Source organism: Lepisosteus platostomus, chromosome 7, assembly GCF_059453375.1.
Source record: "Lepisosteus platostomus isolate fLepPlt1 chromosome 7, fLepPlt1.hap1, whole genome shotgun sequence".
NCBI lineage: Eukaryota > Metazoa > Chordata > Actinopteri > Semionotiformes > Lepisosteidae > Lepisosteus > Lepisosteus platostomus.
Window position 1 is genome coordinate 4,744,709 of NC_142617.1, and position 22,343 is coordinate 4,767,051.

General features: G+C 43.8%; 1 protein-coding gene across 6 annotated transcripts in view; it reads left to right on the top strand.

Annotated features, from left to right (window-relative positions):
- cnksr2a (connector enhancer of kinase suppressor of Ras 2a) overlaps nt 1-22,343 on the top strand; it is a 127,989-nt gene that overhangs the window by 41,257 nt on the left and 64,389 nt on the right. For 2 of the 6 annotated variants that reach the window (XM_088638713.1, XM_088638711.1), the window contains exons 4-9: nt 3,399-3,504; nt 7,752-7,793; nt 9,693-9,812; nt 12,053-12,112; nt 14,336-14,404; nt 19,009-19,155. In XM_088638713.1, coding sequence (XP_088494839.1) covers nt 3,399-3,504; nt 7,752-7,793; nt 9,693-9,812; nt 12,053-12,112; nt 14,336-14,404; nt 19,009-19,155 — 544 coding nt within the window. The remainder of the gene's footprint in view (nt 1-3,398; nt 3,505-7,751; nt 7,794-9,692; nt 9,813-12,052; nt 12,113-14,335; nt 14,405-19,008; nt 19,156-22,343) is intronic. The other 4 variants (XM_088638712.1, XM_088638714.1, XM_088638715.1 and 1 more) reach the window with 3 other exon arrangements.

A 22,343-nucleotide genomic window follows, 5' to 3' on the forward strand; every position in this document is an offset into this window, starting at 1 on the left:
CCGGCGGGACAAGGAATCAGGAACATGAAACTAAAACCATAAGGGAGCCAGACGCAGCAGGACCCCGGGCTCTCACGACACGGAAATCAATGAGAAGCCAGGAGTGAGGTCAGCGTCTGGCTTTTAAAGGGGGAACGGGAATAGGGAACAGGTGCAGAGAATGGGAAGGAACGAGGAAGGGCTGGAGCTCCCTTAAGAGGAGGGGTTAGCGATCGTGACATGACCTCGCTGACCTGCAGCTGCTCTGGAAATTTCAATAGGGCTGGATCCTCTCTTTGGTTGACGGCGGTTATTGTTTGGCATTGGAATGAACTTTATTTTAGCTCGCTGAAAGCCACGTCCGTCTGCGTGCAGGGGAATTAAGTGGGCGACGCTCAAAGGTCATTTTTGGAAGGACGTTTTTTTGTGAAAGTCATCAGCTGCTGAGCGAAGTCCCATTGTGTCCCAGTGCGCTCCCTCTGGGAGTGTCTGAGTGTCACCGTTGAAGAAAGTAACACGAAGATAGATGATGATGATTATGCAGCATTCAACAGAAAGGGTTGCTCAAAAATAGAAACGGCCATTATTTGTGAAACTGAATTTTAACTTCAGTCTTGACGGCAGCCAAGGTGCGTAAATCTGCACTGCAAGAATTTTAATAACCCATCTTTATCTGTCTCTCTGCCAATATTTGCTGGTATTTTGTTTGGCTGCTACCTTTGTCCAAAGCATCTCACATTTGTACCCTGGGATGCAGCTGGGCTGTTCATCCAAACAGTCTGAGCAAACAGCTGGGCCTATCTGAAATTTGAACCCGCAACCCCCTAGTTAGAGGTCCAGAGCCCTGACCACTTTTCCCAACTGCTGCTGTTCTGGCTGAAGTATACCTCCATGACTGGGAGCAAACTGATTCTCACTCACTCAACCGAGCCTCTATCATTTCTGATGTCTCAACAACTTGTGAGTGGCGCTGTGATCTCAGCCCTGCCTGGCGGAGTTCCATTTCAGTCTCGAAGAGGATGTGGATGGACACGAATCCTAAAAGCTGTGGCCAATGTAGGACAGGATTAGGAGCTTCAGACTCCACAGTGAAGCATTAAAGACAAGCTGACAATCTTGTGGAAAAAGCTTTGTTAATGTGCTCCCACTGCTCTCTTTCCAGCCTGTGCTAGAACAATTTACACCGGCCTAATCAGTGCTAACACTCTGTCCTAGAATGTGAGTTTAGGGATCAGCTGTTACTGATTTTGGAGTTTTGGGGCAAAGATTAAGTGTGTTCAAAATCCAAGCAAAAATCGGAAATACTACTTCCTTTTGTATCTGCTACGGAGCAAGCAGAAAGCTTTTGGTGGTCTTAAAGCTTAATCCAGCTCAGCATTAACACATTGCATATTCCTGTACAGGTCATCCAGAATCCAAAATAAGGCACTCCTGTGGTGCCCACAGGATATGGACAAAGCTGCTGTACCCGAGCTAATATTTCTTTTGCAAATAGGAGACAATCAACCTAATTTCATATTACACAATAACACATGTGAAAAATGCAGGAGAGATCAGCCCTTAAAGGACTCGGCTGTTGTAAAACAATTTAAAAAATGTATAGAATTCATTTTGAACGAAGTGCGAATAGTCATGCGTTCTGTCTGCCAAAGAGTAGACAGTGTGTAACTGTATAAATTCCAAAAATATGACTAGCCATGGAGAAGTGTACAGGAGGAAGCCATCAGAGACTTTGTGTTGTATCTTGTTCCTGAGGGAAGGGCTTTGAGTATTAATATGGTGGTGTGGGTGGAGTATGGGTGGGGCATTGGGGTTATTATGCATGATGCTCCAATGTTATATCACATACGGTAGCTTAGTCCGGCAAATTTGTGAAATGTCCTGCAGGCATCACAGAAATGCATGTTCCATTTCAAGTCACTCTCGGTGAAACTAATTCAGTTTTTCTGTGCAAAGACAAAAGCAGCCCATTCTTCTTAATTTACCACCGCTCCTCATCGCAGCACTAACTTTCAACTTTCTATCTCTTAAGAGAGCTGATGCTTTGACAGCTGTAAAAGCCAGTAAAATTAGTTTTCCATTAAAAAAACAATTCCAAGAATATCCTGAAGCTGCCAAACTGCATAGGAGGGTGAGTGGCGTTTCTTAGAAAACAGTGGCGGATTCACTAGAGAGCAGCGAAATGGGTCAGGTGAAGCCGCCAGAGAATGAAAACAACTGCTTTCATCTGTTGTACTGTACTATTGTCTTGGAAAGTAAAACCGGTGAACTGTTTAAAAATAAAAAAGTCAATGTGTTCCTCGAGCTTGTTCCTAACCTCGATGCAAATGGCCTATATTTTCTAAATTAGCTCAGAGGTTTATAAAAAGTGTGAAAAGCTCCGATGAGATAAATTGAAGTTCTGCTGTAAAAACGCACATCCCCTCCTGGCCTGCAAGATGCTCAATCTGGTCTTTGGGGAGCGAGTGTGTGCGTAATATTTCAAGTATTTTTAGTATTTTTTTCTTCCCTTAAGCTCGCTGAATCCTGGAGTAAAAGAGACAGCTGTGCTCGTTTAAACAGAATTCATGTTCTCACTAAATGCCTGTTTGTGTGAGTAGGTGCTTATCAGATACTGGTTGCCACATTTTCAGATGCTGATGTAATAATAATGACTATAAGCTACTTCAGATAGAAACCATTAACAGCAATCATCCCAAAGCGCTTTATGATAAAGAATAAAATTACATGGAAAAAAGCCAGAGAGAATTCCAAAGCCAGGAGAACAAGGAAGACACAGAAAATAAGCCAAACGCTAGAAAACATTTCTGAAAAGGAAAGTACATTTTCAGGCTAGTGATGTATAATTTAGTACACACAAATATAATAATAACGTTTGGCAATATAGACTTTAGTTTACTATATAATCTAGTCTAGTGAGCCTTGTGTTTTCTGTTGTGTTTCTTGTAATGACACAAAAAATTACACCAGACTGAAAAAAGATCCAAATATTTTGGAGAACTGCTCTAATCTTAGACTGCCCAAGGCTATTTTCAGTGATGCAACTTGCATCAAAGCCGTTTTAAAATAAATGTCAGCTTTCCACACGGTGTACAGCAGGGGAGAGTGACAGGCCCGATTGGGTGCTGACTGTATCAAGAGTTCCTGTAGGAAGGTGACAGAGGAGCCGTTTTCCAGAGAAGGAAAGGCGAAAGATTTCCAGTGGCAGGGTGGGGTGGGGCTGTGACAGCTCACAGACGTTTCCGGGCTGGGTCCATTCTGGTGTTTTGCGGACACTACGGACGTGCCTTTGGCCCTTGGAATCATTACTGTGCAAACACGTGCACATACATAGAGTCGCCATAATGATTCAATGACACAAGGGAATTTTGTCAAGTATTGGATGGCTGAAAAAGAATTTTCTAATGGTTTAATTCCAGATGCTATTATTTTTTCAGGTCTCCCTTTGCTGCAGTGACAGATTACTCTGTCACAAGGAATAACGTCATTCAGCTGTGCCTGGAGCTGACCACCATTGTACAACAGGTAATTGTCATGTACATTGGGCAACACCTGAGCTTTTCCTATATTTTTACAACTTTCTAGGGCAAGATGTGGGCTGCAGATTGCATAGGCAGCTGGTTGCAGCCACTGGTGTAGAAGCGTTGAAGTTTGAAATTGTGACCCCTGGTGGCCAACAATGGAACAGACACTAACAGGCCTGCCAATGGTGGAGTTCCCTCCTCAGCACAAGGACAGCTCTGGTGGGATGCTAACTCGATTCTCAGTGGGAGAGGATAAACAACCAGAATGCAGATGAACAACTTCTTGGACTGGGAAACAAAATCCTTCACAAATCCAACAGGGAGCTGTTAAACAAAACAGTCTGACATCCGTTTGCTGACAGATTAGACAAGTTTAGATTTATTCCTCACAAGATCTCACCACGGCTTTGGATATTCCAACACAACATCCCCATATCATGCAAGGCTACATAATTAGAAGTTGATGGATTGTTTTATTAAACTCAAGGCTGTGCAAAGAATTGATCAATGACCAGAGGCCTATTATGCTTTGGTCTTTTTGTGAAAAAAAAATGTTTCCTATGAATGGCCAAGTAGCAGTGGAGTCTGCAGTTGTCTGCAAATCTGCAGATTAGACACTGCGTGGCCAGAAACTCTTGTGTTGGATCGTTGTACGGATCACTGAGAAGAATGGATGTTGACTGAGGACTTTAAGATGGATTTTAATTCCGATTCATTTCAGGCTGTTTGATTTAGCTGGTCCCAAAAGTACCAGACGAAAGAAAGTTGAAAGAAAAGTCTCAGGCGAGGACAAGGCACGCCGATTGTGCGGTCGCCTAACTAGCTCCAAAAACATCCTTTCAATCAATGTTAACAGCTCCCCAGCCCAGAGAAGTGGTGCTGAAGAAAGCTGGGGGTGTTGAGACTTGAACATTAGCTGTAGCTGTCACGGATCAATACCTGCACAGAGCCAGGTGCTGTTTGTCCTAACAGGGGTCCATTTATTATCACACTGCTTCAATTTGTCACCTCAGCAACCCAGGGAGGGATATGCAGAGAAACAACATTTCAAGAAAAAAGCCTTATAGCGTCTAAACTCTCTGGACAACTGTATATACATCTTAGAGTGTACCTCTGCTTTAAATAATTTCGCAAAGTAGTGGGCAAAGCTTAGTCTTCCCCATCTTAGGGCATGAGGTCTGGTTTGAACGTGCCGTGCTTGGCCTGTGTTGTGCACTCAGAGACTTAGCTCAACTGTGTTTTACTGAAGTGGGTTGAGGCCCGGAGAATAGAAACCTGTGCTGCTAGCTGAGAAGAGAACCAGTCTCATTTGATAAGACGCCTTTTCTGAAAAGCATGTGGATTTGAGCCCCTATAAATAGAATCCCCAGCTAGACCTTCGGCATCGATGTGTTCCTGCGTTACAGTAGGTGTGGGAGGAATTGTCAGAGCTCGGAAGCTTAGGGAATATTTCCTCCGCATGTAACAAAAAAGATTATTTAAATTTCTTTTTGTGCTGGTAGAGGCAAAGTAAATACATGCAGAAAGAGGTGTCTTCTCATTTCTGAGAAAGCTGACAGGTTCTTCTGTAAGACCTGAGACAGAAGACAAAAAATTCTCGGAATGGGAGGGACTTAAATGGCATAGTCTTCAGAGAGTAAGCCTGATGAGACTCCCTTGAGTGCTAGCCCTTGAGGTATTGTAAAGACATATACATTTGAAAGGATAGTTATTTTCCCTTGTTTAAATCAGGAGCGCCTTCCTCAGTGCTCCAGCCTAGCTCCAGTTTTCTCTGAATCAAGTGAAGCTCACTACAGGAAGTGTAAGCCCTTCTTGAAGTGAGTATTGTTCTGCCAGAGCCCAAATTGCCAATGTCTCTTTTCACTGAGACTCGTCCCTGTGTTTACTGGCTGTGTGTGTGTGTGTGTGTGTGTGTGTGTGTGTGTGTGTGTGTGTGTGTGTGTGTGTGTGTGTGTGTGTGTGAGGCTGCCCTGTCCCTCTCACTGAAGGCTCAGTTGCAGGGAGAGAATATAATAAGGATGAACTTGGATTTCCAAAAAAGAGTCTTGAATTTGCATATAATCTAGAGAGATGTACCATTAGGGTGGTGAACCCTCTTCTGTTCAAGATGTAAAACAAGTCAGAAGAAGCATGCCAAAGCCTAACATACAACACATGAACCTGAAACGTAAAGTAATTTAGATTGTTTTCCCTTTAGGAGAAGAAAAAATCCTTATCCTCAGATTTTGCTGTGGAGTCTATTGTATTAGCTAGTCTGTTTGCATTATATTGATCCCAAGAGCAGGCTTGGTCTTCATGTCTGTTTTCTGAATCTGACATGGATGTGTGTGTGTGTGCTTTTCAGTTAAAGTTCTATTTTAGTAAGCTAGAGTACTTGTCCCCTTTTCAGATTTTTATCTGAGAAGTCACTTTAGTGCTGCATGAGAATGTGCACACTGGCAGAAGGAAGGATGCTGAAGCATGCTTTATCTTTTTTTAGCAAACTTAGAACTCCTGAGACAGGTGCTATAATCAGTATGGTACTGCTTGGTCATTTTAGATCCAAGTGTTTCATTAATGACTTAATTTTTTTCTATATTTAGGTAGCTCGCCGTGGTTATAAAACAGAGCGCAGCTGATAGTAGGAATCACATCCTAACACAATATCAGCTCTATGCAGAATCCTACACACACACATATACTGTATATATGGTATAAATACAGTATTTTATGTTTTTTGAACATTCAAAGATTTACAAATGAAAGCAGGTCATTTGCCCCGTCTAGCCTGTTAGGCAGTAAGTAATTCATGCAATGGTTTGTCCAGCTGTGTTCTGAAGTAAGTCAACACATGGCTGGATGCTGCGTTCCATGCTCCCACCACCCTTTGTGTAAAGAAGTTGCCCTTGTTTTAAATGCACTTTCATATAGTTTCCACTTGGGCCCCCTGATTTGTGTTTCCCTGCTCCTAGTGAAAAAGTCCACTGGTTTGACTTTGTCAGTGCCTCTGAAGGTTTTGAATACTTGTATCAGATCTCCTTCTAGTCTTCTCTGTTCAAGACTGAAAAGCCTTCTGCCTGTCAGTGTAGGACACTCCCTTAAGCCCTGGGATGTACCTGGTTGCGCTTCTCTGGACTGATTCCTGAGCAACAGTATCTTTTCTTTAATGTGGAGAATGAAGCTCAGTTCTAGTAGTGTTGCCCATTTCTCCAGTAGGTTATTCCTGCTCTTAATCAGCTGCACAGCAAAATGAGTGCTATCAGGATCTTGGACAGTCTGATTTTTGCCAGGACATTGGCAAATCACTTAAACTCAACACAAAGATGACCATCCAGCGGTCAGAGGTTCATTGTAGCTTTCGAGTAATTTTATGTTATAACTGCATTAGCCACATCTCCGTTGTCTCAAACTGCTCTTTGTTTTAAGTAGGTGTTCATCAGATGGCAACATTAATATTGAAACCGTAGTGATACTTCATTCTACGAGCATTTAAGGAACATAAAGGGAACAGTGAAAATGAGACATAGCTGTTCAGCCCATTTTGCTTGCTTGATGGACAGATAACAATCTGTGACATTGAGAGAATAAAAAGACAGAATGCACTCCCTGTGGAGTGTGGGAGAGAGGTGAGAGATGGCATTATGAACAATCTCTCCAGGCTGTTCTGTTTGAGTGGGGCTCTGCGGGCCCTGTTATACTGCAGGCTCAGGTCACTCCTGACTCATCTCCGGCTGCAGAAATCACGAATCGGCTCCTTTGTTTGCACAGTTAGTCACACCAGTAGAAAGCAGTGATTAGCGTTAATCCTCTGACTGTACAGAGATTAACCAGCTGAGTTGCCAAACGCAGTTAGAATGAGCATGAACGGTCTTCATGTTTTAGGCATTCTTAAGGTCATCGCTTTCTTGATCCAAGACCTGGCTTTAAAAGCACCTTGATCCTCTCAAGATCAACACACTCATTTCAGATGTACTGTACAATCGAGATTGTATGACTTTCTTTTACAGGTAGTGAGCAAATCAGATGTTTTCGAACGAACCTCTGATCAAAGAAATGATCCATAACTTCACAGGCCTAAAAATAAGATCTGTTGAACCCTGAGGAAATGTGAGTCTAGAGATGGGTGAATGCTAGGCTTTATTTAAACCTCTCTGTAAGTCATCACATCCTTGTTGCACACAGAGGATGCCATATGGGAGCATGGGAATACAGAATTCAATTGCATTTAACTGGAAATGTGAACTAAATTGGAATGTTTTTGTCTTGCAGGATTGTACCGTTTATGAAACGGAGAATAAGATTCTTCATGTGGTAAGTTCTCCTCCCGCAGTGTGAGTGTTGTGGCTTGCAGGCTTGAGCCCCAGTTAGTCAGAGAGAGAGGACTCTCTCTGAGAGCAGTGCGGGTCAGGACGTTTCTGGTCGTGAGCAGGGGGAAAAAGGGCTCCGGAACCGACTGGCTTCACGTGCTGATTTTATTATTGACGAGACTGGGGCTCACGTGCAGGGAAGGTCTTAGCGAACCGTCTTAATCAACAGGAGCTGTATTTCTATTGGGATGGTCTTTCGTTATAATCCATAAAAGAGCAATTTTTATAGCATGGTGTTAATCATAATGTATAGGCCATACAGAGCTTGGCAAAAGCATCGCATAAACCTGAATAGATTTGAGCCTTTTGTACAGTGCACGGCTGACAGTCAGGACTGTATTTTAACTACAGCAGACAAACAGTTCCTCTTTACAAATTAAAGTTTGTTTGGCAAATAATTCAGTTTGGTCGGAAACTAGTGTCCGAATGACAGCCTGAATTGCTTACGTTGCTTCTCAAGCTTGTTTTCCGATACACCGTGCTACACATGCTACTCGTTTTTAAATGTATAAATGTCTGTGACAGAGTAGGAGCCTCAGTGCAGAGCAGCGTTTCCCCAATAGCTCTTTTTGTTTGCATTGTATCTTAAAGATGTAAGTCGTCAGCAGAGCTCAAATGCCTGTTGGCCGGCTGTATATACAGTAGCACTACTGGTCAGCACTGTTTCCCCCAGCTCTTCCCGTAATCTTTGGGAATCAGTCACCACTGTGAAGGCACCCAGCAGCTCCACAGATCTGGAGCTGGAGGAGCAGGACCTCAGCCAGCAGCGTGGTGACAGGAAAAACTCAAGTGAACGAGAGACCAGGCTATTTTTGGATCCGCACGTTTGGAATAAAAGCAAAAGCAATAACCGGTCTGTGCTCCCCGTAGTGTGGTCAAAGCCTCTTTGCTCGGGGCTGAGTGCGCCATTAGAGTCCTTCTCCTGCTGTCAGCCTGCTGTGAACTGGGAGCTGATGCACAACCATGCGACAGGCCTTTCAATACAAAAATCCTGCTGTAGTTTAAATTGTAGAACATACAAAGATATTTACTTCAAACTGACATGTATTCTTGAGCTCGTTTTTTTTTTTTTTCTGGTGTGTTTCCACTGTTCTAACTGCTCTTTAGCCTTGATGCAGAGTTCTGTTGTCTGATCCTTTTCTTATGCAGCAGCAATTCATTAGTAGTGTCTGTTAACGAAATGTGTTTTTCAGCACACTGGCTATCCAATTTTATATTCTATATTCTATATTATATCAAGTAAAAAGACACTTATACTGTTACAGCCATGATTCTTCCACCCAGACTGATGTTTTGTTCAATGTGTATCTGCAAGTGGAGCGATATTTAAAGGAAAACGCGCTTCTATTCAGCACTGCTCAACACTGCAACCTTATTTCAAAAGAAATGCAGTTGGCAGCCGAGACCTTTAAATCGTCTTTTTCAGACTGGCTTGACGACGGCTCGCGCTGTCGTGTAAAATGCGTCTTCGTCCGTGTCGTTTCCTCCAGGTGGGCTGGAAGATTAACTGGCCTACTAGAAGCAAACCCCCCTTAAAAGAGAAAGAGAATGACGGGGCGGAGCTGGTGTGTGCTAAAAACATGCATTTCGTGAATCAGAATGAAAGTAAAAGCATTGGAAATGCGATGTTTTGCCTATTCCCTGGTGAGAGTGAGACTGCTCATGGCCGTCCCTGTGAACCCAACGGTGCTCGCAGAAAGACTGGAGTTTAAGTGCTGTCATGTTTCTGCAGCCTGGTGAGCGTTATGGGCGCAGAAGGGCTGTTTCTATGTACACGGGTGATGTACTGAGTGGCCGGTGCTTTGTTCCCTGTGACTAGTTTGCCCTTGGGTTTTCCCCACAGTGCAAGACTCTCTCCGGAGTGTGCGACCACATCATCTCCCTGTCGTCTGACCCCCTCGTCTCCCAGTCCGCGCACCTCGAGGTGGTGCAGCTGACCAACATCAAGCCCAGCGAAGGCCTGGTAGGAGCTGGCATGGGGCACCTGCCGGTTGCGCCCACCCCTGGAGTGGACGTCCCCTGTCTTAAGCTGTTCCCATTCACTTCCCCTGCTTCTCCCATCAAGCTTTAACTGGGCCGTTTCTCTTAACTTCATTGCTCCTTCTCATGCGGGTTCGGCTTGGGCTCGGTGTCACATACATCTTAAAAAAGGCGCAGGGGTCTGACTTCTGGGATTGAGTGCTCCTGACCAAAGCGAGGGTAGATTTTTTTCAAAAAGTGCCGTAAAAGTCGGGCGGAAATGAAAGGGGTCAGCCATTTTTAAATCGCCTATGCAAACTTGGCGAAAAACAGCTTAGCGGATATTTTACAAGGTTTTTGGCGCTGAAACAACAAATATTAAAAGATAAAGATTTATGATAATTTTATTTGAAAATGTAATTCACTCAAAACCTCTTTTTAGGATTTCAAAGAACATTTATCTCTTCTGTAAAACTGTAGGCCCAATAAAAATAGCCAACTGGAGTCTGAGTTGCTCTGTTTCCAAAAGTTTTGCTGGCGTCTCGCAGTAGCTCATTTAACAGAGAATAAGAAATTGCTCCAGAGAAGATGTAATCAATCCTGGGAGAGACGCTGTTCTTCTGAAGAAAGATTAATCAGCTCAGTAATTTGAAATGTCAGTCTGGCAGAGGAGGAAAATTGAGTTTATTTCAGCGGTATATGAATGTGAACAGAAGCATTTGCAGTAGAATTGAGCTGCTCTTGATTTAAGTTATGCAGAAATGTGTTGGAAATAAAGATGTGAGAAAGAAGCTCATTTATGCTGATGATCTTTTTAACTGCAGAGCAGATCTTAGCAAAGTTGAGTGAATTTTCACACGGAATCTGTCCTGACTATGTTTTGCAGGATTTCCCCAAGTGAAGATACAGTAAAACACATCCTTGGTAGGAGAACAGTGCTTGACTGGTGTTTTTAAGTCACTTTGAAAAAGCAAACAATAATAAGGTTTATATAAATGATTAGAGATTTGAAATCTGTAGACTTATAGAAATGGTAGGCAGGAACAGTTATATATATTTTAACATCTAGAGAAGATGGGAAAGAGTTTGCACTGAATAATATAGCACAGTGCTGCACCACAAGAAGGCAAAGGGCTCCAGTGTGCATTGCATGCACTGTAGATTTTGTGGACAATGATCATGGGCTATGATTATATTTTCAGGACTCCTCTGACGAATAAGCATCTCTATGGGGGCTCCTCTTTAGCTATTGAGTGCAGCGTTCTGCCGAATTAAAAAAAGAAAAAAGCGGCTTAAACTGCAGTTAAACAATAATTTGTTTTACAGGGATTGCTCCTGACGAGAAGATGCAGAATTAATCCCTAGCTGCAGATACAGATTGAAGCCGAGAGCATTGCTCAGTGCCTGCCACTTCGTTTTTAAAGCACGTTTCACCATGTTGAAATTTCTAGTGAGAGTAGTACATTGTTACAAAGAGTATCCCTAACGCTCTCCACAGTATCGGTATTACAGTTCATCTGCAGGATACGTTTCACTGACCTGCTGCCCGTGTTGCATGCAGATTGAAGTGCCACTGCTTCACAACCAGAAGTGAGGCACAGGGCTGGAGTGTGTCGAGCCTGAACCCAGCTCCTGTAGAGTTAGGAGGACTAAGTGTATTAGATACCTTCAAGCAGGATTCTAGCTCATTGCAGGTTAATCCCCAGCAGTGCTAGAGCCTATCTCTAAGAGATAAAGTCCCTCTTGCAAGGAGCAGTGTTTGCATGGAGTGGACTATCATGCTATGGGTAATGGGTTCAGAGTTCTAACCACAATTACACCCACACCTTCATTGCAGACAATCAACTTGTAAACAATTGATGCTGTAATATCATAACTTATTTAACTTCAGTGTTTTCTGTCTTTTCTAAGATGTCTTTGGCGAGTGTGTCAAGCAGCTGTTACAGGCAGCAGCAGTACAGAGAATTAGTCAGGACTCTGTGCTTGTAACAAAGGAGGTTGCCGGTTCAAATTCCCAAGTGGGGCACAGCTGTTGGTGCTTTCAGCAAGGCACCGAGTACTGTGTCAATGTAGGCAAATGTAAATAAACATCAGAATTAAGTGAATTATAATCTCATTCCAACCTATCATCATGTCTCTCCTGCCCTGCTTTCTTCCAGATTGAATAGTAAATGCCTGTGTTCTATTTCTGTTTTTAACCTGTTTTTTCAGACTCCTGTTAAAGTTTTTTTTTGTTTTCTGCAGGGGATGTATATCAAATCAACTTATGATGGACTGCATGTAATTACCGGAACAACTGAAGGCGTAAGCATCCATTTCAAGTCTAATAAATAATACAAGCCTGCAAATTACTGTATGTAATGCAGTACAGAGAGGAGAACAGTGGTTATTCATATGTATATAGAATAACACATATCATTCTACACCCAAAGAAGGCTCCACAGTCAAAACGTTGTGTTTTCTCTCTTTCCTTTTCAGCATGGAATAAACCTATTACTTGTTCCTACATAGAATAATGTTTTTTATTTAATCACAAGCCACTGCACAACCACCTACAGTATAGCCTGATGATAAACTTCCACCACAACTTCCTGTGTACTAAATAATACTCATACACACTCTGGCAATATCCAGGAAAAAGCCAGGATATGGGCTTCAAACGCATGACTGGGTGGCTTGTTCCAGACTCCCACCACCCTTCTTGTAAAGGACCGCCTCCTGTTCTCAGTTGTAAGCGCACTGCCATGTAGTTCCCACGTACAGTGTGTCCTCAGCTTCTTGTTTCACTGTTCGTTCTGACCATGTCATCTAAAGCTCTGTGAGATTTGGGAGCGGGTGATATATTATCCAGCATTTACAGTAGGACACCCCACTCTGCAAGGCAGAAAATACATGAGAGGTTCACCTTAGAAAGCAGATTTCCGACCCTGGGGAGAGTGAGAAATATGAAAGGGGCTCATATGCAGCTTGAATTTTGCACCAGGGCCTCAGGGAATCTAGCTCTAACACTGCCTGAAGACCTTGAATCACAAATCCAACCGTGTATTTGTAGTTGAAATAGTGCGGTGACGTCAGCGCCCTCCCTGCGCGTAGCAGGGTCCTCAGCTGCCTGTGCTGGGGGAGGTCTCCTTTAGCTCACGCGGTTGGTGCCCTGTTGTGTTACGCCGGAGACCGGGGTTCACGCCCCAGGTGTGGGGGACGGAACGGGCAGTGGGGGGGCACGACCTGCGCGGAACCGCGACGGACACACATTAGTGGAGCCTTTACTGGGAAGTGAGGTGTTCACTCCATCACTGGGGCGACACCAGGCCCAGTTACACGAAGGCACGAGGTCTCACCACATATTAGAAGGGCTACAAACGAGAAGAGCCCATTTAGTTCGGTGCAGCTCGTTTGTTAGTTAGTAGCTCAATCAGATGAGGATCTCATCCAGCAGGCAGATTCTATCACACGACATCAGTGGGAAGAAGCCCACTCAGAACAGCAGAGGGAAGAGGCATACTGTATAAGACAATGGACAGGCACATTTCTTTTAAACAGTTTCCAGTCTAGAAGACCTCTGCACCCCATTGAGTAGGATGTTTGGAGCTGACGCTGGAACAGATCCAGACTCGTGTTGTTTGCTCTTGAACTTAATTTTTATCCTAATGTTTTGCATAGTCTGTTGGAAACATCTTATTTATGTTTCCTCTCTCTTACAGTTAAGAAAAAACCCCCGCTAGGCAGTAAATCAAATCCCTTATTTTTAAAATCAAGAATTAAAACAGTGAGAGGGTGTGCAGTTGTATTCTCACATCATCCTTAAGGAGAATTAACACTGCGACTGCTGTACTCCTGAATGGACCGTAACGGGTCTCAGTGACACTAAACATGAGTGCAGGCGTGACATGGCCCAGCTTGACAACAAGGCAGTACAGCAGAGGCCTCTGTCTTTCGCTGTAGCATGTGGTGGCTCTGAGCCTGCACATGAGCATGGAAGAGTTCCAGCAGCTCCTGTGTGGCTGTGACTGACTCCCAGCAGGAGCAGACTAGAGTGGGGCTGTGTGACCGTGACTGACTCCCAGCAGGAGCAGACTAGAGTGGGGCTGTGTGGCCGTGACTGACTCCCAGCAGGAGCAGACTAGAGTGGGGCTGTGTGACCATGATCGAATCCCAGCAGGAGCAGACTAGAGTGGGGCTGTGTGGCTGTGACTGACTCCCAGCAGGAGCAGACTAGAGTGGGGCTGTGTGGCTGTGACTGACTCCCAGCAGGAGCAGACTAGAGTGGGGCTGTGTGACCATGACTGACTCCCAGCAGGAGCAGAGCAGAGTGGGGCTGTGTGACCATGATCGAATCCCAGCAGGAGCAGAGCAGACCTACACTGTACGCCCATCACTAGGGCAGTGTGAAAGGCTGCCAGGGAGAGCTACGTGTTGGCCCTTGAGGCTGTAGACAGTGCAGCAGCAAGCAGGGCAGGTGAAAATTGGAAGTGACTTAAATTTTCTCTGGGGATCTTTCTAACTCGAGCTCCTTCTCGCTCTTTTCAGTCTCCAGCTGATCGATGCAAGAAGATCCACGCTGGGGATGAAGTCATCCAAGTCAACCATCAGACTGTGGTGTGTATCTCCGACTTTTTTCTTACCAGTTTCAGCTCCCATGTGTCATATTGCTCTCATGACACAATGACATGACACAGTTGTTTTCATAACATTGAAATATGCATACTTAGCCATTCCTGTACACTGCATGTCATGATGTTTCAAGGGTTACACATATGGCCGAGCCTGAGGCACCTAAACATTTCTGAAAAGAAAAACAGAAGAATTGGAACCTAATTGGTTTCATTTGCATCAGCGGTTTGAGCTTCACAGATTTAGAAATTGATTAATTAAAGCTGTGACTGAGATGAAAGCTCTTCTATATGAAAGGCACTTTAATATAGCAAGCTGCTATTTGGGTAAGAGAAATTACTGTGTGGAAATGAAGACTGTGCTTTGCCTCTCCCTGCAAACCTCTCTCAGAGCTGTCCAGTGATCTTGTGTAGTTGCATATAGAGATGCCGATTGTGGTTAAAGCAGAGACCAGTGTAGTACAGTACAGGGAAATTACAGCAGGACCATGGAAAACATGAAGAGGTTCTGTTAATGTGTGATGCAAGCCAAGGTATACTGTGGGCAGAACAAAATCAATGCATGAGAGCAGAATGGAAAAAGCTGAGTATTTTATACATGGGCATCAACCATGGTACACTTCCACAAGGGTGACTTTCATCTCTGGGATCTGGAGCTGTTCCTGTACTCCATTGGAAAGTTTTCTCCTTACACTAGAGTTACATGTAACTTTTAAACGGGAGAGACGGCATCTTAGTGCAACCTTCCAGTTTGTGGTAAAAGACACAAGCACAAGTTTACGAATAGGCAGGAGTGCTGTGAAGGTCACCAGGTCTGGTGCTCCATATGCAAATGATATTCGTTCAGCAGACATGCCTAAGTTGAGCCTTTCCTGTCCTAGGGTAAGCATGGTCTTAGGTTTGCACAAGAAGAGTCCAGTGTGGGTCTGTGAATGCAGTGTTTGTTTGAATGGTAACATCCATGGATGTTTCAGAATTCCTAAGTGTTCTATAAGAGAGCGTTGGACAAGCCTGCTTGAAAGACAGCCAGTGAGAATTCTCCCACCAGTGAATCTTACATTCACTGTGTTTCTTCATATAGTGAAGCATAAAATCTAGCATGGTGCTAATTAATGGTGGGCTTGAATAAGATGCAATATACAGTAAATGTATTTATACTGTACTGTACTCGGGTATGTCACAATGTCAGCGTAGCAAGTGGAATATGAAGTTTTAGTTAAGAGAAGGTGACATAATGCAATATGCAACTCTGAAAAGAGCAGAATGTGTACTCTGACATTTAAGGATGAGAGTGAGGCCAGGAGGAAGGGCTCTTCTTATTAAATGCCTTGTCCTTTGATTCATGCGCATGCCATAAGATGTGTCGTAAGATAAGGAAAAGTCATGTGTATTGAATGTAACTGGCGTGCACCGCTTATTTCTAGAGGGCAAATGTTGAACATCTAAACCTTTTAAAGTTAATTTTTATCTTCTGCCTGAATCCCTTTTGAAATTTTAATGCTTGAGCTGTAAGGGATGAATGCTCCATTCAAAATGGAAACCTTTCCAAAGTAGTGAAATCCACAAAGGATGTCTGGCATCTGCCCATTGGAGCTTTGGCCAAATATTATTGCATGTCTCAGCTTAGTCTAAAATCCATCTTCTTTTTGATTTTGTAGATGTTTGCACCTTTTCAAACCTTTGCTGCCTGAATTATTTCCTCACAAAGACTAGGAGAAAGATGTCCTAGAGCATTAGAATGCTGACAGGCAAGAGCACATTATTTAAGGATCTCCATCCGTGTCCTGAAAGAAGTCAGATTTCTGGCTCGGACAGCATTGTCAGGTGACTTGTTTCAGACTCCCGTTTCCTGTTTTCAACCACGCGGAAAAAGATCAAGAGACATGCAATGGTTACAAAACATGTGCCCAGACATGGGATGCTTCCTCTGTGGAGTCACTTGTTGTATCCACAGTAGATGTGTGAGTCTTATTACTTGAGGTTAAGGGTTCGCATTAAACAGGCAATAAGTATTGAAGGAGTGTTCTGTTTGTTTGTGTGTTCACTCTAAACCTCTAATCAGGTCTAATTGTTGGTGGTGGCTTTCTGGTACTTCTGAAGAGAGTAGGAGAGATTAATTGCAGATGTGGACAGATTCTTTCTTTCTTCGTTACCGTAATTAAGCAAAAAGAGGAAGGGTGCTAAAGGGCTTGTCAGTGCATTGCCTTTGCAATATTCTGTAGCTCCCCTTGCTGTCTGAAATGGCTTTGAGGAGCAAACAGAACTCACTCACAGTGAACAAATTACCCACCGATTAAGAAAATACCACCCTAATGGCCTGCAAACAATTTTAGGCTCTGTGTCGAAGAAGACCGCTTGTGCCAGAGGAAGGTGGTTTTCTGTGCATGCTCTGTTGTACTGTAGGTGCACTGGATCAGACAGCCTCTGTGTGGATGTGAGACCCACGATGGCTATTAGGATCTGATGAAACCATCACAGAAAGACTTTCAAAAACAAGACACGAAAGAGCTAAAACGGGGTCAAACGAGAACGATTACAAGTATAGGAGAAGTACTGTACAAAAAACTGCCCTGCCTTCCTGTTCAAGAGCGCAGCACCACAGACTGAATCTTTGCTCAGGCTGCCGATGACCCCGTTGCTCCGTCAAGCGTACGGAATGACTGTGCAGCAGCCGAGCAGGATCGATGTGCTGGAGCCGGAGTTGAGGGAGAGCAGGAGAAGGAGACGCAGTCGCCGCCAAGGCAGAGAGCTGCACAGGCCCAGGCAAACCACAGTGGCTACAGCTATTGTTCAGTGGCCATTTTCTGTTTGCTTTTGAAATGACGTACAGTAGATGCTCCAGGGAGTAAATCGTGTATTTGTATCTACTGTGTTTGGTACAGTAGATGAATGTTTATGTAATAGGACTATTTTCTGAAATAGATGGCTTTTTGCATAAGTGAAAGACTTCAATAAGCAGTCAGATAACAGTACCTAACTAACAGCAGATATGTTTTTCACAATATGTTTGTCCCCAATTGTCCTGGAGACAATCCCTGTGTTTGAGAAGCCTTTTTGAAGACCTCTGCACATTATGAATTGCTGCCTGATCCCATCAGATCTCAGACACTAAGCAAGGCTGGTCCTGGTTAGTACTGGCACGGGAGAGCTCCAGGTTACTGCAGTAAGAACCATAGTGGCGCTTTTCATTCTGAACTACCATTTCCAGGCCTCAATATGTTGCCTGGGGTCACTGTGCTGTAGAAGGTCCTGCCCTTCAGATGAAAGGATTAATGTATAGTGTTGTCAAGAAAAGACAGGTGTTAACCAAAATCCCAGTTTCCACTGTGGGCTTGAACAGTATGGCTTTTGAATAAAAAGCGCTACATGATGTAAATGCAAAAAAATATTATTATTATTAGTAGTAGAGGTAGTACTACAGACAGCATAATAGATAGAGTCTTTATTTAAAACAAACTGTGACAATGCAATTGCTTTGTGTCTGGGCTCCATGTACTGAACAAATACAGATAAAAAGGTTCATACTTTCGAATTTGAGCACTAACCACTAATATTTATTTCCAAGATAATTAATTTAAAATTGAAGTCCTCAAAGAATATTGCCGTGATGTTAATGAACTGCTGTCGTCTTGTGACATTTAGAGTTTCCTTTGTTTGATCCATTTCATCCGAGCGCAGAAGTGTTCTGTTTCAGTATCTTTCTTGCTTACTCTCTAATCTTCAAAAGAATACCCGTTAAGTCAGCACAATAATGCTTATATCCTTCTTTGCTAAAATTCCCTGAGTGATTAATAGCAGCATGGATAATAATTGCAGTTAAACAGCTTATAATGAAACTATCAGTGCAAAGGTCCAGGTATGTTCACTCATTTGTCGTATATGAGGGGAAAATTATCCAAATAAACATTTTAAGTTGCTGGCAGCAGAATAAACTGAGCACAAAGTGTTTTGGGGTTACACGTTCTTTACTGCTTTGCTGTACACTGCATATCCTGATGCACAGTTTCAGGTTGTGAAAGATGTAAATGCACAAAGAGCTGTATTAAGGGGTTTTAAAAATGCACCAAATGATTGTCGGAGCCAATAGCATTTGTTATGTTTTTAAAGCCCCTCTGCATGTGCTCAGCAGGTGTACTTGTATGAAGTAGCTACTGTATGTGTGCTGTTTGTAAACCATTTTAAATTGTTTCCCACTTCAGTGCACGCTATAAATACAATTGCCTGGCAATTGCATGAGCAGAATAAAGATGCGACAGTTTGTGTTTTGAACACTACAGGCTAAAAAAAAATGGAAAATCAATAAATTGCTCCCTCCTCATAGGAATAGAAATGTACTGGATGTTCTATGTAATCAATTGCAAATGCACAAAGCAGTGAGAAAGGAGCAGGGCCGCTCGATCGCAAGCCTGTCTCTTTTGGGCTCCAACGCTGGCTCAGGACCGGCTCCGGGTTCCACAGGGTGGGGGGCAGGAGCAGCCAGCTGTGTGGGCGGCCAGCGGGTCCGGTATGGCCCAGTGGGGGCGGGCGGGACACTGTCTGATGCGTGCCGTTCACTGTGTTTGTTTGATTTATGTATTTGTTGGTCACTAGGTGGGGTGGCAGTTGAAAAACTTGGTAAACGCGCTGCGTGAAGATCCCAGTGGTGTGATCTTGACATTGAAAAAGCGACCTCAAAGCATGCTAACATCTGCCCCGGCTTTACTAAAGAACATGCGATGGAAGCCTCTTGCATTGCAGGTGAGGAAGTTTAGCTGTTCTTATAGCAAGTCATAGGGACTGTATTTCTGTAACTGAATGATCTGCTGGTGCAGCTGTTTATCTGTTTCCTTTTAAGTATGATTCGACACAAATGATTGAATTGATTGATTCCACCATGATGGACTTGACATTACAGTGCCCTGCTTATTTTCACATGCACATTATTTCTCCTGAAATAAAAATGTAGCATTATTAATCAGGCTATATTATTTGTCTCCATTAAGTTTTAATCCACCACCTCATGGCTTTAGAAGAATGTGCTGTATACACATGAATTAAATCTTCTACTCTAACAACCAACGCCACCTCTACATCACTTTCAGGATTTTAACTTCATTCCACATTCTACAATCCTCACAAAACAATTTTTTCCCTTTCTAAGGCAGGAAACGTAAAGCAACAGTTTTTTAAACCACCCAGCACTGCTTGCTGCATGACAGATTTCATGTAATCTTCTTTTGGATAAACACTCAATAGAAGGATTCAATCTGTTCATGTAAAAATCCTGTAAGTCTTCCATCAAATGCAAGAATGACATCAGATTAAACTTTGCGCAGTATGGCACTGTGGAAAGTTTACCTCTGACATCTGGATTAATTCAAGTTCAGTTTGCTGCCAAAGAGCTAAAAAACAGAATTGCTGTCATTGGACTGTTGGAGCACCAAGAGTGTCTTTGAGATGTAACATGCTGGTTCTTTTCAACGTACAGGTTTTTTCAGGGACGGAACAATTCACTGAATCTCTTCTGAGAGTCATTTTTTATGTTTTCTGAGACAGAAATTATAACAAATCCCTCAGTCTTCCAGTGTAGCCTCATTGATTGCATATCCTAGCAAATAGCAGAGTAAGCACGTTAAGGACAGGGCTTTGATAGGGGTGGGCGAATATGGTTGGTCAGATCATTCGAAGTTTGGAGTGTTTTCTCAGTTCTCTGAGCTATGAAATGTTTTGCTTTGTTGATGTGAATGTGAACTGCGATAACACTGAATACAGAAAGCCTGAGTGCTCTGTAGTGTCCAAGTGCAACAAGGTACTAACTAAACAATTGTCGGTTGTCTTCACATTGTTGGTGAGCAGGGAGGATAAAATATCTGGGGTTTACTCTGCAGTTGCGGAAAAGTCCTGTTTCTCCGAGTTGATTTCATTGCTCTGGCGGGGATGAAGCTGCCCTTCTTTCAGCTGCAGAACAAAGAGAAGGAGGTGGCACAATGAATCCCCAATGGAAACAACAACAAAAAATAAACTGTGCAACTCTTACCTCCCACTCTCAATTCACACTCATCCTAACCACAGGATTGTCGCAGCTTGGCATGTACAGTATCTCAATTCCGCGCAGCGACTAATTAAACCAATTAAATCCAGCTTCCCCCAGCTGAGCTGTTTGTGAAAGGACTCCTTACTTCCCCCAGTTTGCAGCCTGCCAGGCTAGGACAGTTCTCAGCTGCTCTTACCTGGGTGTTTTTGTTTATCAAGCCCCCTGTGTTCCAGCTCAGAACTTTTGCTTGCTGTAAATTCCAAATTCCCCTGTAAATCAAGTATTTTTCTCAGACTAATTAGCCACTCATTCCCATTGCACCCAGCCCCTCATTCACTCGTTCCCTCCCCGGGACCAGAAGTAAGCAGCGTGTGTAATGTGCACAAGGACGAGGCTAGTAGACGGCTGCAGATCCAAGCGGCCCACGGCTCCCCTCGTGCCCGCCTCCAGCTGTCGGCTCCCGTTTCTGTGCCTCCTCCGCTCGGCTCGCTCCAGCCACACTCCCGCAGACATGTTAGAGGACCCCTGGCTGGCCGTACAGCTGCCCGCCGAGGTGCCTGACTCGTTTTGATACTGTCCCTGCACATCTGTCATCAAGTCTGGCTGTCACGTGGTTTGGGCTGCTCAAAGCGTTCGTTTGTTAATTTTCCCAGGCCTATCTCATTCAGAGAGGCCTGCCTGCGGCAGCTGTTTTCAGCATTATAAAACATCCAGTCCTTCTCTTCCGCGAACGGTTACTGTTTTTGTGTGGCCTTGCGAATGGCTCTTGGGATGGACAGGTTTAGCTGAGGTGTGAGCATGGAAAATGTGGTTCTCATGTAGGTCTACTGCAAATCCAATAATGACAAGATACTGTAAGCGTCGTTCCCTCTCTGCATGCTGTCTGATTTCTGCAAGGATAAAATGAGTAGCAAGGCAGGATATTAATCAGACTTCCAAGTGATGACCTTTATGAATTATGGTCCATGCGTTCCTGCTTGTGCGGGCTCCTGAGATCGGTGGTAGAACAGGGTTCCGTCTGGACAGCAGTCCTCTTGATGTTATTAAGTGTTCTCTTGCTCTTTCCTGTTGAGGACAGTACTTACAGTGTGAGAAGTGACAAGTGCAGCTCTCCCTGCCCCTGCTGGGGTGCGATCCTGGTTACTCGCGGGCTCTGAGCACTCCCTGGACAGTGGATAACTCCAGGCCTCCAGCGTGCTGAGCCCTGTTACACAGACTTGTTACACTGGAACTTGTACAGTCTGACTTTCCTAACATTGCTCCTTAATTCCACTGGTGAAACTCACCCACTCCACCCCTGATCAGCTGTGTGGTGGGGCTGCTGGTGCAGAAGCGTTCCTTTCGTGATGCACGAAGTGGTTCCCCTCCACTATGTCTGCTGCCTTGTGATGTGTTGGTATTATTCGTGTGGTCTTGTTTTCCAAACATACAGCAGTCAAAGTAAGGTCCGGTGTTACCCCCTTTCCCTTCTAAATATTTTAGGTTCTGATTTCAACCTGTTGATCAAGCTAATGTCTTGGTTTGCTCAGAGTCGACTGAGGAGACCAGTTTCACTGCACTGTCTTCAGTTGGAGTGTGAAACGGGTTGTTTGGTGGACTATAGCAGAACTATGCTGGGAAGCTCAGGTAGTCAATGAAGGACCATCTTTAGAAAACAATGCTATTGTATACCGATATTATTATAACAGCAGCCTAAGTAGGGAGAGTGTGCAAGTCTAGTCATATTTTCAAAAAATCAATTTTCAGGTGGACCTCATACCCTTTACAGTAAATCATTGAAGGAGAAGACGTCAGATTAATCAGGAAATGTCTCTAAGGAGACCGATCCTGTTGATTTTTGCCTGTCTCCAGCACACTGACACATTAGTTTATCAAGGCATACTTGACTGGGGAGCCAGGCAATTAATCTGCC